Source organism: Mytilus edulis, chromosome 5 (genome assembly GCF_963676685.1).
Source record: "Mytilus edulis chromosome 5, xbMytEdul2.2, whole genome shotgun sequence".
NCBI lineage: Eukaryota > Metazoa > Mollusca > Bivalvia > Mytilida > Mytilidae > Mytilus > Mytilus edulis.
The window spans coordinates 78,878,725-78,891,880 of NC_092348.1; the positions used below are offsets into that span (position 1 = coordinate 78,878,725).

Sequence of the window (13,156 nt, forward strand, 5' to 3'; positions counted from 1 at the left end):
ACATGAATATCAATAATGTGGTCATTTTTATAAATTTCCTGTTTACAAAACTTTGAATTTTTTTGAAAAACTATAAGAATTTTCTTATCCTAGGCAGAGATTATCGTAGCCGTATTTGAAACATTTTTTTGGAATTTTGGATCCCCAATGCTCTTCAGCTTTGAACCTGTTTGGCTTTATAAATATTTTGATATGAGCGTCACTGATGAGTCTTATGTAGACGAAACGCGCATCTTGCGTTCTAAATTATAATCCTGGTACCTTTGATAACTATTGACCTTTAATGGGTTTCTTTACATATTGTGACTTTGATGGAGAGTTGTCTTATTGGCAGTGTATAACCTTTAACAATACGCAACCACTCCCCCCTCATTCTTAGTCAGTGGTATACTAGCACATCGTAGGAACTGTAAAAACAAATTTGAAAATGATTGTCTCATCAGATCAACACGGAGCACAAACGACAATACACAAATTATTTCTGCAAAATTCATATTTCGGCATTATTTTGATTTGTCACCTTCTATATACCACCCACAGATTTTAAATTACCCCATAACGTTTACATTACATAAATTTCTAATATAACATGTATTAGCAAATGAAATTATGCTGTTTACATAAAAGATGTCGAAATTGATTGTTATATATCAAAGCATATTAATTAGTATCGTTAAGAACCTATATTGTCTCTAGAGACTACTTGAGAACTAACATATTCAAAAACTAAAACACCTTTTTGTGTAAATGTAGATTAAGCATCTAGTTCATACTGTTTTTATTGATCAGAAGTCTTCTTAATATAAAAATGTCTTATCACCAAATAAAATCAAATTGAACAACAACGATCTGTAAATTAGCAGGAATCGTCAAGGTTATATGACAAGTGCTGCTAGTGAATGCTGTTAACAAAGGAACACAAAATTGTTTCATTGTAAGCAGCATTACTGAATAGTTTATTTCGTTAAGTATCAGTATGGAATTGATAGACTTCATATTAATATGGCGTGACTAGATTTTTATCCGTTGAAGTCTCAACATAGCACTGTTGCATGTGTTGTGCTTGTGAAATTATGTTGCTATAAGATATTTTTTCTGTTGGATATTAATATGGCATTGCTAGATGTTTTACGCGGTTGGATATCAGTATCACGACTTGTAAGTAGAAAATTCTCTATCTATTTGATTTTCTAATGTGGGAGAATTGTAATGTCGTACTAGGTACTGACGTTTTTTTATCATCTTGATAACGTTTTATAGTATTCTACTATAAATTTGTCTTTGTAAAGTATTACTTTAACTGTTTAGTCTATTTTTGGTAATATCTATTTGACGTGGCTCGGTACTTATATATACATTCCGTCATTGTGATATTATGCTATTATAAGATTTTGTATTCTTGTTTTTCGTATTTACTAATGTGCTTTGTCTATATGCCTTTTTGTTTTGCTTTGTTAATATATTTGTTTGTTTTTAAAGTGTTTAAGATTATATCACGATGTTGACTGCTGCACCCAAATTATTGACATTTCTACCTATCATGTCTGTTTGTTTTGTCCACACATAGTTGTCCATTATCACTGAACTAGTATATATTTTGTTTAGGGACCAGCTTAAGCACGCCTCCGGGTACGGGAGTTTCTCGCTGTATTGAAGTCCCATTGGTGGCCTTTGGCTGTTGTTTGCTCATTGGTCGGGTTGTTGTCTCTTTGACACATTCGTCATTTTCATTCTCAATTTTATAATAGTGGTTTTTTTACGTATGCAGAAAAAGATGTCCATAACAAGTTTTGGCACAACTTTCAGAATTTTCAAATTTTCTATGTTTTTCAATTTTGTAATTGAATTGATTTCCAAGCGTTTTGATCTTGATGCCTCTGACGAAGTCTGGCATTTGAATTTTATTGAAATTTTTAAACTTGTCTTTATTAACGAAGTAAGCATCCGTTGAATCGTATTATCTTCATTTTTATACTTATGTTTCATTTTTATTGTATTGCACATAGTTTAAGTTGATTTAAAGCTATCTAATAATAAATCACCTAGTTCTATTACGTAATGAAACGTATTTACAACATTGATAATATAGTATTTACAAAACCCTTGTTTTTTTCTATAACAGAGCAAAATAAAAGCTTTATTTTGAAGCTTATATTCTGATCTCGTATTGACAGCTTTGAGTTTTAACAACTGTTACGTAAGTAGCAAATTTTATGGTCACACTTGACATGTTTGCTTACTCAGTGTGAAATAAAGCTAATTGCGCCCAATTATGTGATGGTTTTTATATCAGCTTTGTTTAACGTAGACTTCGCCCATCCATAGTCTGCTTCTTAGTAACACAGTTCTATATTTTCTCATGTGTTTAGACTGTTTTTATATGGCAAACAATTATGAGTACTGTAGTTCAATGCAAGATATTGCCCGTGTATATCTTTATATTTTTCGCAGTATTCTCATTCTCTTTGACACAATCCCCATTTCCATTCTCACCTTTTTCATTGACCCCTCAAATTACGACAGAATTTATTTGGTCTCGTAACTGGTAATATTCAAGCTAGTTATAGATTATATTTTTTGTAAGTGTTACATACAACAAAGATGTTACATTAAATCAATTGTACAAAGAAAAAACAGTAAACTAAATATGGACTGACATGCTTCATTGATAAATAGAGTGTAAAATGTCAAACATTCTTGTCGTCGTTCTAAGTAAATAAGTCTTTAATAATTATCATATATACCAGGCTTTTTTTTTTACGCCTGACGCACATTTCGTTAATGAAAGATTCATGACGCTCGAATTATAAAAGTAATGAAGGCCAAATAAAGCATGAAGTTGAAGAGCATTAAACATCCAAAATTTCGAAAGGTTTGCTATATGCAGCTAAGGTAATCTATTAATGGGTATTTGTTAAGCAAGACATTTGTTATGTGATCATGGAATATTATGAAGGCTGAATTTTGGTGTTTGTGCTACAGATCTTGATTTTTATCATGTTTAAGGCAGGCTTCATACAATCTGCACATTGTACAAGATGGCATTGAACAAGTTTATGCACACCAAATCTACTAATGCAACAACAAATTGTTTTTCACCACTAGCAAATCCCACATTTCAATAATTCTCGTACTAATTACATTTATGCAATACTAACACACCTACGTCTGAATAAAAACAAATTATCTGATGTAAACGCAGGGGACATGAAATGGATTATTTCATCTGAAAACTAGCCTAATTAGTAGTGGTTAAAAAAATAAACGCGTTTTCTTTGGGGATCCATAATTAAAACTATTCAGTCAGCTGTATACACAAGATATATATATATTAAACAATTTAGTTCATATTGTTTTCTATCGAACTCCTAAAAACCTTCTCATCGGTAAATAAAATCAAATTGAATAAAAGCTAAGAAACCTAAAGTTATTTGCTTAATACATTAAGAACATGATACTGACGAATGGACGATAAAATAAAAAAAACATTCTGTGCAGACAAGGTTTTAACCAATCTGATTATATCCATGGTTTTAATAGACCATTTCAGTTAAAACGTATATATTTTTTTAAGTTAAGTTACAAAAAGGAATCAATTTTTCATAGGAACATATTTACGTTAGATTCAAAATTGTGCTTTTACATGTTGAAATGGTTAGTCATCTATATATTGACAATAAAGGTCGGTTAAAAACTTATCTTTCCGACGCAAGAGATGATTACGATTTATCTTTTGTGAACTTTCATTTTCTGTGTAGCAACATTTTGACTTCGCCTGCATGAAAAGTACGTATCTCCCAGTTGGTAGTTTATTCCAGGGCTTGAGTAATATAATATGATTTCCTTGGTAAAGAGTTTCCGCCGAAGTTGATCTTATTAAATAAATTGCCCCAACTGGTCAAGTTAAAATTTTAACAGCGATTGCCTTAATTTACGGACGGGATTTGGTTTTTCGTTATGAAAGCTCTGTGTCATAGATGAATATATAGGTTGATCCACTGTCAAATGTCACTGTAACAACCCTTCCTTTTATGTTGAATGTGGTGTCACGAAGGCGAATTATTTCTTGCATTAGATAACACGATGAGTGATAGAAGTGGAACAGAAACTAATTACAATTGGACTATTTACTGCATTTGATTGAGTCCTGGTTGCTCAATCTTAGGTTTTGCGTGTATTGTTTTGTTGAATGTTATTTGTCTTTGAGCCATATTTCTTTTCTTCCAATACTTAAAATACATAAGTTTCAGATAAGTCGAATTTTAAATGACATGATTAATATTCCAGCTAGTGTTAATTTCATGTATCAAATATTATTACATCATAACATACAGATAGTTTTCCTGTCTGTTTTGTCAATTTTAAGATTGTGTTATGCACTTTCCATTAGTATAATTTTTCTCGACTGTCTATCTTGTCATTCGCTCTAACTCTGTGTAGTGACGTATTTGAATGATACTGATATTCTCTAAATATTCTAACCCGAATAATTCAGTCGTTATATTCCGCTGATCTACGATGGAAGGAAATCGGACACGGACTGACGGAGAGGGATTGAATTATTCGAGTTATAAATATTCGAGTATAAACCATGACGTCCTCGAGTGATAAGGTCAGTTAAGTTTGCCAAGATATAATCATACTAGTATTCGTTTGCATTCGTCAGCCAAGATATAATCACACTAGTATTCGTTTGCATTCGTCAGCCAAGATATAATCACATTAGTATTCGTTTGCATTCGTTGGCCAAGATATAATCATACTAGTATTCGTTTGCATTCGTTGGCCAAGATATAATCATACTAGTATTCGTTTGCATTCGTCGGCCAAGATATAATCATACTAGTATTCGTTTGCATTCGTCAGCCAAGATATAATCACACTAGTATTTGTTTGCATTCGTCAGATCATACTAGTATTCGTTTGCATTCGTCAGCCAAGATATAATCACACTAGTATTCGTTTGCATTCGTCAGCCAAGATATAATCACACCAGTATTCGTTTGCATTCGTCGGCCAAGATATAATCATACTAGTATTCGTTTGCATTCGTCGGCCAAGATATAATCATACTAGTATTCGTTTGCATTCGTCGGCCAAGATATAATCATACTAGAATTAGTTTGCATTCGTCGGCCAAGATATAATCATACTAGTATTCGTTTGCATTCGTCGGCCAAGATATAATCATACTAGTATTCGTTTGCATTCGTCGGCCAAGATATAATCATACTAGTATTCGTTTGCATTCGTCGGCCAAGATATAATCATACTAGTATTCGTTTGCATTCGTCGGCCAAGATATAATCATACTAGTATTCGTTTGCATTCGTCGGCCAAGATATAATCATACTAGTATTCGTTTGCATTCGTCGGCCAAGATATAATCACACTAGTATTCGTTTGCATTCGTCGGCCAAGATATAATCACACTAGTATTCGTTTGCATTCGTCGGCCAAGATATAATCATACTAGTATTCGTTTGCATTCGTCGGCCAAGATATAATCATACTAGTATTCGTTTGCATTCGTCAGCCAAGATATAATCACACTAGTATTCGTTTGCATTCGTCAGCCTATATAGTATTCGTTTGCATTCGTCAGCCAAGATATAATCACACCAGTATTCGTTTGCATTCGTCAGCCAAGATATAATCATACTAGTATTCGTTTGCATTCGTCGGCCAAGATATAATCATACTAGTATTCGTTTGCATTCGTCGGCCAAGATATAATCATACTAGTATTCGTTTGCATTCGTCGGCCAAGATATAATCATACTAGAATTCGTTTGCATTCGTCGGCCAAGATATAATCATACTAGTATTCGTTTGCATTCGTCGGTCAAGATATAATCATACTAGTATTCGTTTGCATTCGTCGGCCAAGATATAATCATACTAGTATTCGTTTGCATTCGTCGGCCAAGATATAATCATACTAGTATTCGTTTGCTTTCGTCGGCCAAGATATAATCATACTAGTATTCGTTTGCATTCGTCGGCCAAGATATAATCATACTAGTATTCGTTTGCAATCGTCGGCCAAGATATAATCATACTAGTATTCGTTTGCATTCGTCGGCCAAGATATAATCACACTAGAATTCGTTTGCATTCGTCAGCCAAGATATAATCACACTAGTATTCGTTTGCATTCGTCAGCCAATATATAATCATACTAGTATTCGTTTTCATTCGTCAGCCAAGATATAATCACACTAGTATTCGTTTGCATTCGTCAGCCAAGATATAATCACACTAGTATTCGTTTGCATTCGTCAGCCAAGATATAATCATACTAGTATTCGTTTGCATTCGTTAGCCAAGATATAATCATACTAGTATTCATTCGTCAGCCAAGATATAATCATACTAGTATTCGTTTGCATTCGTCAGCCAAGATATAATCATACTAGTATTCGTTTGCATTCGTCAGCCAAGATATAATCATACTAATATTCGTTTGCATTCGTCATTCAGCGAACATCTCTACGATGATTAATTGAGGTATGAACATTATCGAAGCCTCTGCTTACTGACGAACTACTGTGTACATGTAATCCCCGTTATGCTTTTGTACTGAAACATCTTCCATATGGATTGCTAAAAGAAAATAAATTTGCTATATTGAAAAATCTGGAAATCTGTCTTAGATTTGGAACATAATAGTAAAAATTTCACTTAGTAAAATCGATATTGTTGATACTAAATGTTGATAAGATCAAATCTTTGAACTTTCATGGCAATCGTCGAGTGTGTTTTTGAAAGCTTTTAAAATGATTGACCTTAGTATAACTGTTTAATTTTCACCTATATTGAGTTATCTGCAAAACCAGGTCTTCAGATCATTAAATAGGGTTTTCTATAATTGATGGCATTTCTTTGTTTTAAGTTATGTCGATAGGAGAACTTTAACAGGATGAAGTATGTTAAGTGTTTTGTTTCGCCTCTTTATATGCGAAATAATAAATTCTTAAATGTTTCGACAATATATTAAATCATTCTGCAATGTATATGTTCTGAACCAATAAATGCATCAATATCAAAGTTATCACATAGCATCAAACATTTCTCGTTATCTGAATGTATATAAAGTACTTCCACAAATATGTTGTGCGTCATGTTTGAAGAAGTTCGATATTAAAAACAAGTTAACAACTATAATAAAATATTACTAGTATTATGTAACTAAACAGAAATCTGATAGAATACTGAAAAAAGACACTTCATACAAAAATGCTTTTAAGAAATAAGGTCACCAAATTCGCTTTCTTACACCATAACAATAGATCAGTTAACTGTTTATTGTTTGATGCGTCTATATAACCTCAGTTATCTCCCCTTGCAGAGCTTTGTTTTAATTTCTTTAATCGATAAAACATGGTTACTATCATCTGAATCTTATCAATTTTATCATTCCAATGAATAGTTCCACATATACAATCATTTTTGCATCAAAGTTTGGACAGATCTTTTTGCAAGGATTTGCTTTGGCAATAATGTCGAAACAAATTTGAATCATTTATGTCAGAATTCAGTTCAGTTTGAATGTCCCTTTTGTTGTTGTTTGTTTCTTCGTTTTGATTTCTTTGGCAATGCTGTTTTCGTGTCATTTTCAACTGATGCCATTTAGCTGCCAAATTGATGTTTTCTAGCATTTTTGTCTTTCCACAACCATGAAAATGTTGCAAAATATAAACGCATGACACCGATTCTACTGCACAACACATGCGATCTCGAATATGTTTAGCATGGTTTCCATTAGGACAACAATTCGAAAGCAAATATACAAACATATAGGAGAATTGCAACCAAAATGACATAAACAAATAGATATGTCAATATGCTTAAAGAAGTAATATTATACATTGACTGAAAAAATCAACAGTATATAAACTCATCATAGATACCAGGACTAAATTTTTTATATACGCCAGACGCGCGTTTCGTCTACAAAAGACTCACCAGTGACGCTCGAATCCAAAAAAGTTAAAAAAAAAAAAAAAAAAAAGCCAAATAAAGTACGAAGTTAAGAGCATTGTAAACATGTTTCAAATAATAAATTCATATATAAAAAATTGAAAACAACACGTTAAATAAATTCATGCGTCCGATGCGCTTTTCTGGATTTACCTTCACCAGGAACGCCCAAAGCCAAACATTTGAAATCCGAGGGATGTACAAATCTACACCTTCATAATGGTTTGCAAGAATTCACATATAACATTTTTTTAAAAGATATACCTTCTACCGTGTTTGAGTATAAGTACCACATACAGTTAAAAAGTCAGTAAGTATGAATTGCCTTTCTTTTATTCCTTATTCCTCGATGTGACAGTTACATGAACAGCTTTAGCTCTCCCGATTCCTTCATATGAGACAAACTTTGTTTTTACAGAAAACATAAATGAATTTCAAGTTATTAACTGTGTATGACATTCAACCATAGTGAAACAAAAAAATAAACAAAAACGAGGCGCACGTACACATATAAATTTCCCTTTGCCGGTTGTCAACAAATATGAAATATTACCAATAATATATTAAAAAAAACCCCGTTCAAATGAGTAATTTCCAAAGGATTGTTGATGAGTTTGTTTTATTTTTCAGAAATTGTCCAGAGTTTGCACCATAATGGAAAATGCTGGAATACCACTAGTTAAGTCAGATTTTCAGTACACACGCTACGTTAGTACAGATGAACTAGTTGATGTCCAATCTATGAATAGTTTCAAGATCATGGATGAAAAGAATAATTTAGGATTTAGACTTCGTCATAGAAAGGAATTGATAAGCCACAGATCAAAAGTGGTCGATGCGTCGTTTGTTCTTAGTCTTGTAGGAATTATATGTAATGTGTTCCATTACGAGCTAGTTTTAGGAGATGTAATAATATACGACGGGGCAGCATCTACCGTTTTACGGATAATTACCACTATAACAACATGTTTTCTGGTGATTTCAATCATTATGTACAATTTGATTGGCATACGACTACAACTGGTGACCACAGGTCTTGACAACTGGAAGTTAGTCATTAATTCCAATATTGTTGTGAAAACAGTGCTAGAAACGATTATCTGTTCTATACATCCAATTCCATATGGAAATTTTACCACGCCAATGCTGGTATTAATCCCAGAAACATTTATTTATGAAACACATCAAGTACCAATTAATGCAATTTTATCAGTACTGATGTTTCTACGTATTTACATCTTAGGAAGATTTCTGGTTGTACACAGTGGTCTTTTCAGGGACACTACTGTTCAAAGTTTAGGGACACTCAGTAAAGTCAATATAAATGCAAAATTTGTATTTAAAGCTTTGATGTCAACCATGCCCGGGACCATTCTGACCGGTATATTAGTAACGACGCTGATCGTCAATAGCTGGGGCGTTAGGATATGCGAATATTATTCATTTGAAAATTCTGACGTCAAATCTCCTGCAGGTAGCTATCTTAGCGCTGTATGGTTAATAGCAGTAACCTTTCTTACATTAGGTTATGGTGATATTGTTCCTTATAGCGTTTGTGGCAAAATATTTGCCATCACAACCGGAATGATGGGCGTCGGTATTATGGCTCTGTGCGTTGCCGTATTGGCGAAAAAACTTGAACAAACACGTTCCGAGAAGTACGTACATACATTTGTCCAGCAGATCCATATGGACAAAATTCGTCGTAATGCTGCAGCTGATGTCGTTAAGCAGTCAATGTTGTTATGGCGTCTTCGCAAAATGGGCTATAAGCATACTAGCACCGATATAATTCGTCATCGCAGGAAATTAATTTCCGCCATCCGCGAAATGAATAAGTCCAGTGACGAAAAGTATAGATTGCGCGATAATGTCGTTGGCACTGTGGAAATTGCCAAAGGAGTAACAGAAGTATGTGATATGGTTGAAATTATTAAAGACAATCAGGACACCGTAAATAAAAGGCTTGAAAATCTGGAAACTTCATCCGCCAATATACAAAAACAACTGTATGAAATTCGCAATTTACTTCGAACAAATTTAAGATGATAAGTCTAATATGTTAGACCCTTATACATTATTTGGCCAATTCAGATTTTGACCGTCTTCATCAAGACAATATGGACATCTGTCCATCTGAAAAGTATCGTTGATGTGATATTATAATACATTTATTCTTACGTGCACTTCAAGCAAATGTGTATCTTCATATGATTTACAGAAAGAATTTTCAATGAAAATCAAATGCTCATCAAATTATTCTCAATAATAAGTATTTCAATCTTGTCAGTTTTTGTATAACATTCATGACGATGGTTGACCTTGCACGCAGAGAGCAGAAAGGACAGCCCTTGGAATAATATACCGACTGTCAATTTATTATGTCCCAGGAACATCCGAAGTATGCAGTCGTCTCAGGATTATTGACAGTAAGGAACAAGATGTTAGTATATTGATTGGTATATCTGTGATTGTTACTTCCTGTCACGTGTGTCATCATTTATAGTCGCATATCATGAAATCATTGGATGAATTGTGTTGGTAATTATTGTGATCGCATATCTCATAAAACACCAAGATTTTCATGTTACTAAAACGGTTACATATATTAACCAAATATTCCAACGTCACCTTAGTTTTATAATGGAAAGTTAAAATACAAAAAAGTTCTATGTAAATCCCTTATTCATTCCGTAGAACGCTAACAGTAGCAGTTTATGAACACGATTTGATTGTATGTTCACTTTGTACATTTCCAGTTCGTCGTACCAGTTTTACTTCTTTTATGACAGTATCCATATTTATAGTATGTGGCTTATTGACTTACACGCACAGTCTATTTGGGGCTGCAACCTGTATTAGGTCCGTTAATGTCCATAAGGAAGCGTACACAATAAGTTTCTTCTCAATCGAATTTTACATATCTTTGATGACGAAGTTATTTATACTTTTATGTATTTTTTTAGTAATCTCCGCGATTCCGCAATTTTTTTAACTGCAAGCACATATGAAATCAACTATGGTAGAAAAACAAAAGCTTTGAAACTTGCGCTTGTCTTTCTACTATTACTATGTGAACATGGTTTCTACACCACTGTTGTATTCTCTTCTCTTCTGGCTCAAATGCTATTATTTACTAAATTGCACTGTCAGTAAACCAGAGTTGGTAAGTTCATTTCAAACCTGGTAAAGGTTACTACTAATTCCGGTAAATTTGGAAAATTGCAGACTTGACGTGCGATAGCGTTTCAAAGTTATCTGATTAGAAAGCAAACGTTTGTATATAAATTAGAATTTTAGAAAACTGTTGTAAATACAGCATAAATGCACGGTAATATTGCAATGGATACGTTATTGTTACTGTTGAAATTAAATATAATATTCCTTTTTTGTTTATTATTTGTAACGTTATTAAATGCATCAGAAAATGGTACAAACATACATAGGAAAACATTACGACCATTCCCATTGAATAATGAAAATAATAACTTTCTTATAACACCAGCAGAATGAAAAAGAAGCAAGTTTACACAAAGCACATACAAATGCTTCAAAATATTAAATTCCACAATGTGCATAAAAAGAAAGGCAACAGTCTTGATTTAATATTTCGTACATCCATTTTAAAATCTAACTATGTGAAAACTATTGAGAAATTCGTAGCATCTAGACCAAAAGACATTGTTGCGTTGATAGGATTAGCGTAAATAACATTTTGAAAGGCCATTTATGAGGAGTATAAACTTAAATAAATACCGAACTCCGAGGAAAATTCGAAACGGAAAGTCCCTAATCAGAAGGCAAAATCAAAGCTCAAACGAATGGACAACAATTGTCATATTCCTGACTTGGTACAGGCATTTTCTTATGTAGAAAACGGTTAATTAAACCAGTTGTTATCGGTAGCTAAACCTTTCACGTATATGACAGTCGCATAAAATTCCATTATATTGACAACGATTTGAGTACCATTTACATAAAATGTATGTCGATATTTATATACACGTATGACATTGCGTCTTTGTCTCGTTGGTACTTAACTGACAAATATTCCATATAAGTCATGAAATAGAAATTATTTCAATAACCGAAATAAAAAATTCAATAAATTAGTTTTTCCAAGATTATATTTATTATTTAATGACATGTTCTTTCATCAGAGTCTTTCAAATCAAATACTAAAATGTAGATTGTTGCCTTCCATAAAGAAGATTTATTAAATTCCAAGTTACCTTTCCTTGAGCCGTATACATTAACAGTAAACAAAACCAACACATTGAAAATATTGTGCGTTTTTTCGGGATTTACCTTCACCAGAAACACTCAATATTCAAACAAAAAAGAAAGGCACGAGTGTATATAGTGTATAAAATATAAATACTTTAGATAAAACGAAATTTCCAAAACCACCTAAGGTCAACCTATATCCACTACCGTTTAGCAAGGTATAAAATGGAAATAATTCAATTGAGAACCAAAGTTATGATTTATGTACAAACAAAAAGAAAAACAATGAGAAAATATAATATACAGCAACGAAAGACAACCACTGAATTGTATGCTCCTCAGATGGGATAGCCACATACAGACATTTGTGGGGTTAGACACGCGTGTTCAAGCCTACAGTGGTGAAATTGCTACTAAGTAAATAAGATTCTATGTGTACCATAAATATTAGGTCTTACAAAATAAGAGTTTTCCTAATTTGAATAACTAACGGCAAAATACTACCAACATAATTACAAGCTAAAATCAAATACATTGAATTTGTCGAATAACAGAACAAAACTCTATACACAAAACAAATGAGGAATGAGATATACAAAAATAAGATTTATATAATGCAGAGTATGCCAGTCTGCAATTACATTAACATTTACAAGTGACAGAGACGCCCTAAAAATGCATTTACATTAATATGATGAAGGATCTACCAACGCAAATTACACGTCTAATATTTATTCGTTCGGAAACAAACATATATGCAAGATACTATCAAAATGCGAGAAGAAAATGTCTTCAAGAAGGACTTCTGGAAATTTACATACGGGTTGAGTTCAAATCTGTTAATTTTGAGAACGAAAAATTAGAACAATCATTATCTGCAGGGTTTCGAGTAATATTAACAAAAGATTAAATATATCAATCGTACACACGTAAATGAACAATGGAT

The 13,156-nt window shown here is 32.8% G+C and overlaps 1 protein-coding gene across 5 annotated transcripts in view; it reads left to right on the forward strand.

Moving 5' to 3' along the window:
* The window catches only part of LOC139524525 (small conductance calcium-activated potassium channel protein 2-like), a 43,813-nt gene extending 32,442 nt beyond the window's left edge, over nt 1–11,371 (forward strand). For all 5 annotated transcript variants that reach the window (XM_071319355.1, XM_071319354.1, XM_071319356.1 and 2 more), the window contains one exon: nt 8,614–11,371. In XM_071319355.1, the coding sequence (XP_071175456.1) occupies nt 8,614–10,032 (1,419 nt within the window). In that variant the 3' untranslated portion in view covers nt 10,033–11,371. The remainder of the gene's footprint in view (nt 1–8,613) is intronic.
* Nucleotides 11,372–13,156: the final 1,785 nt, after the last annotated feature.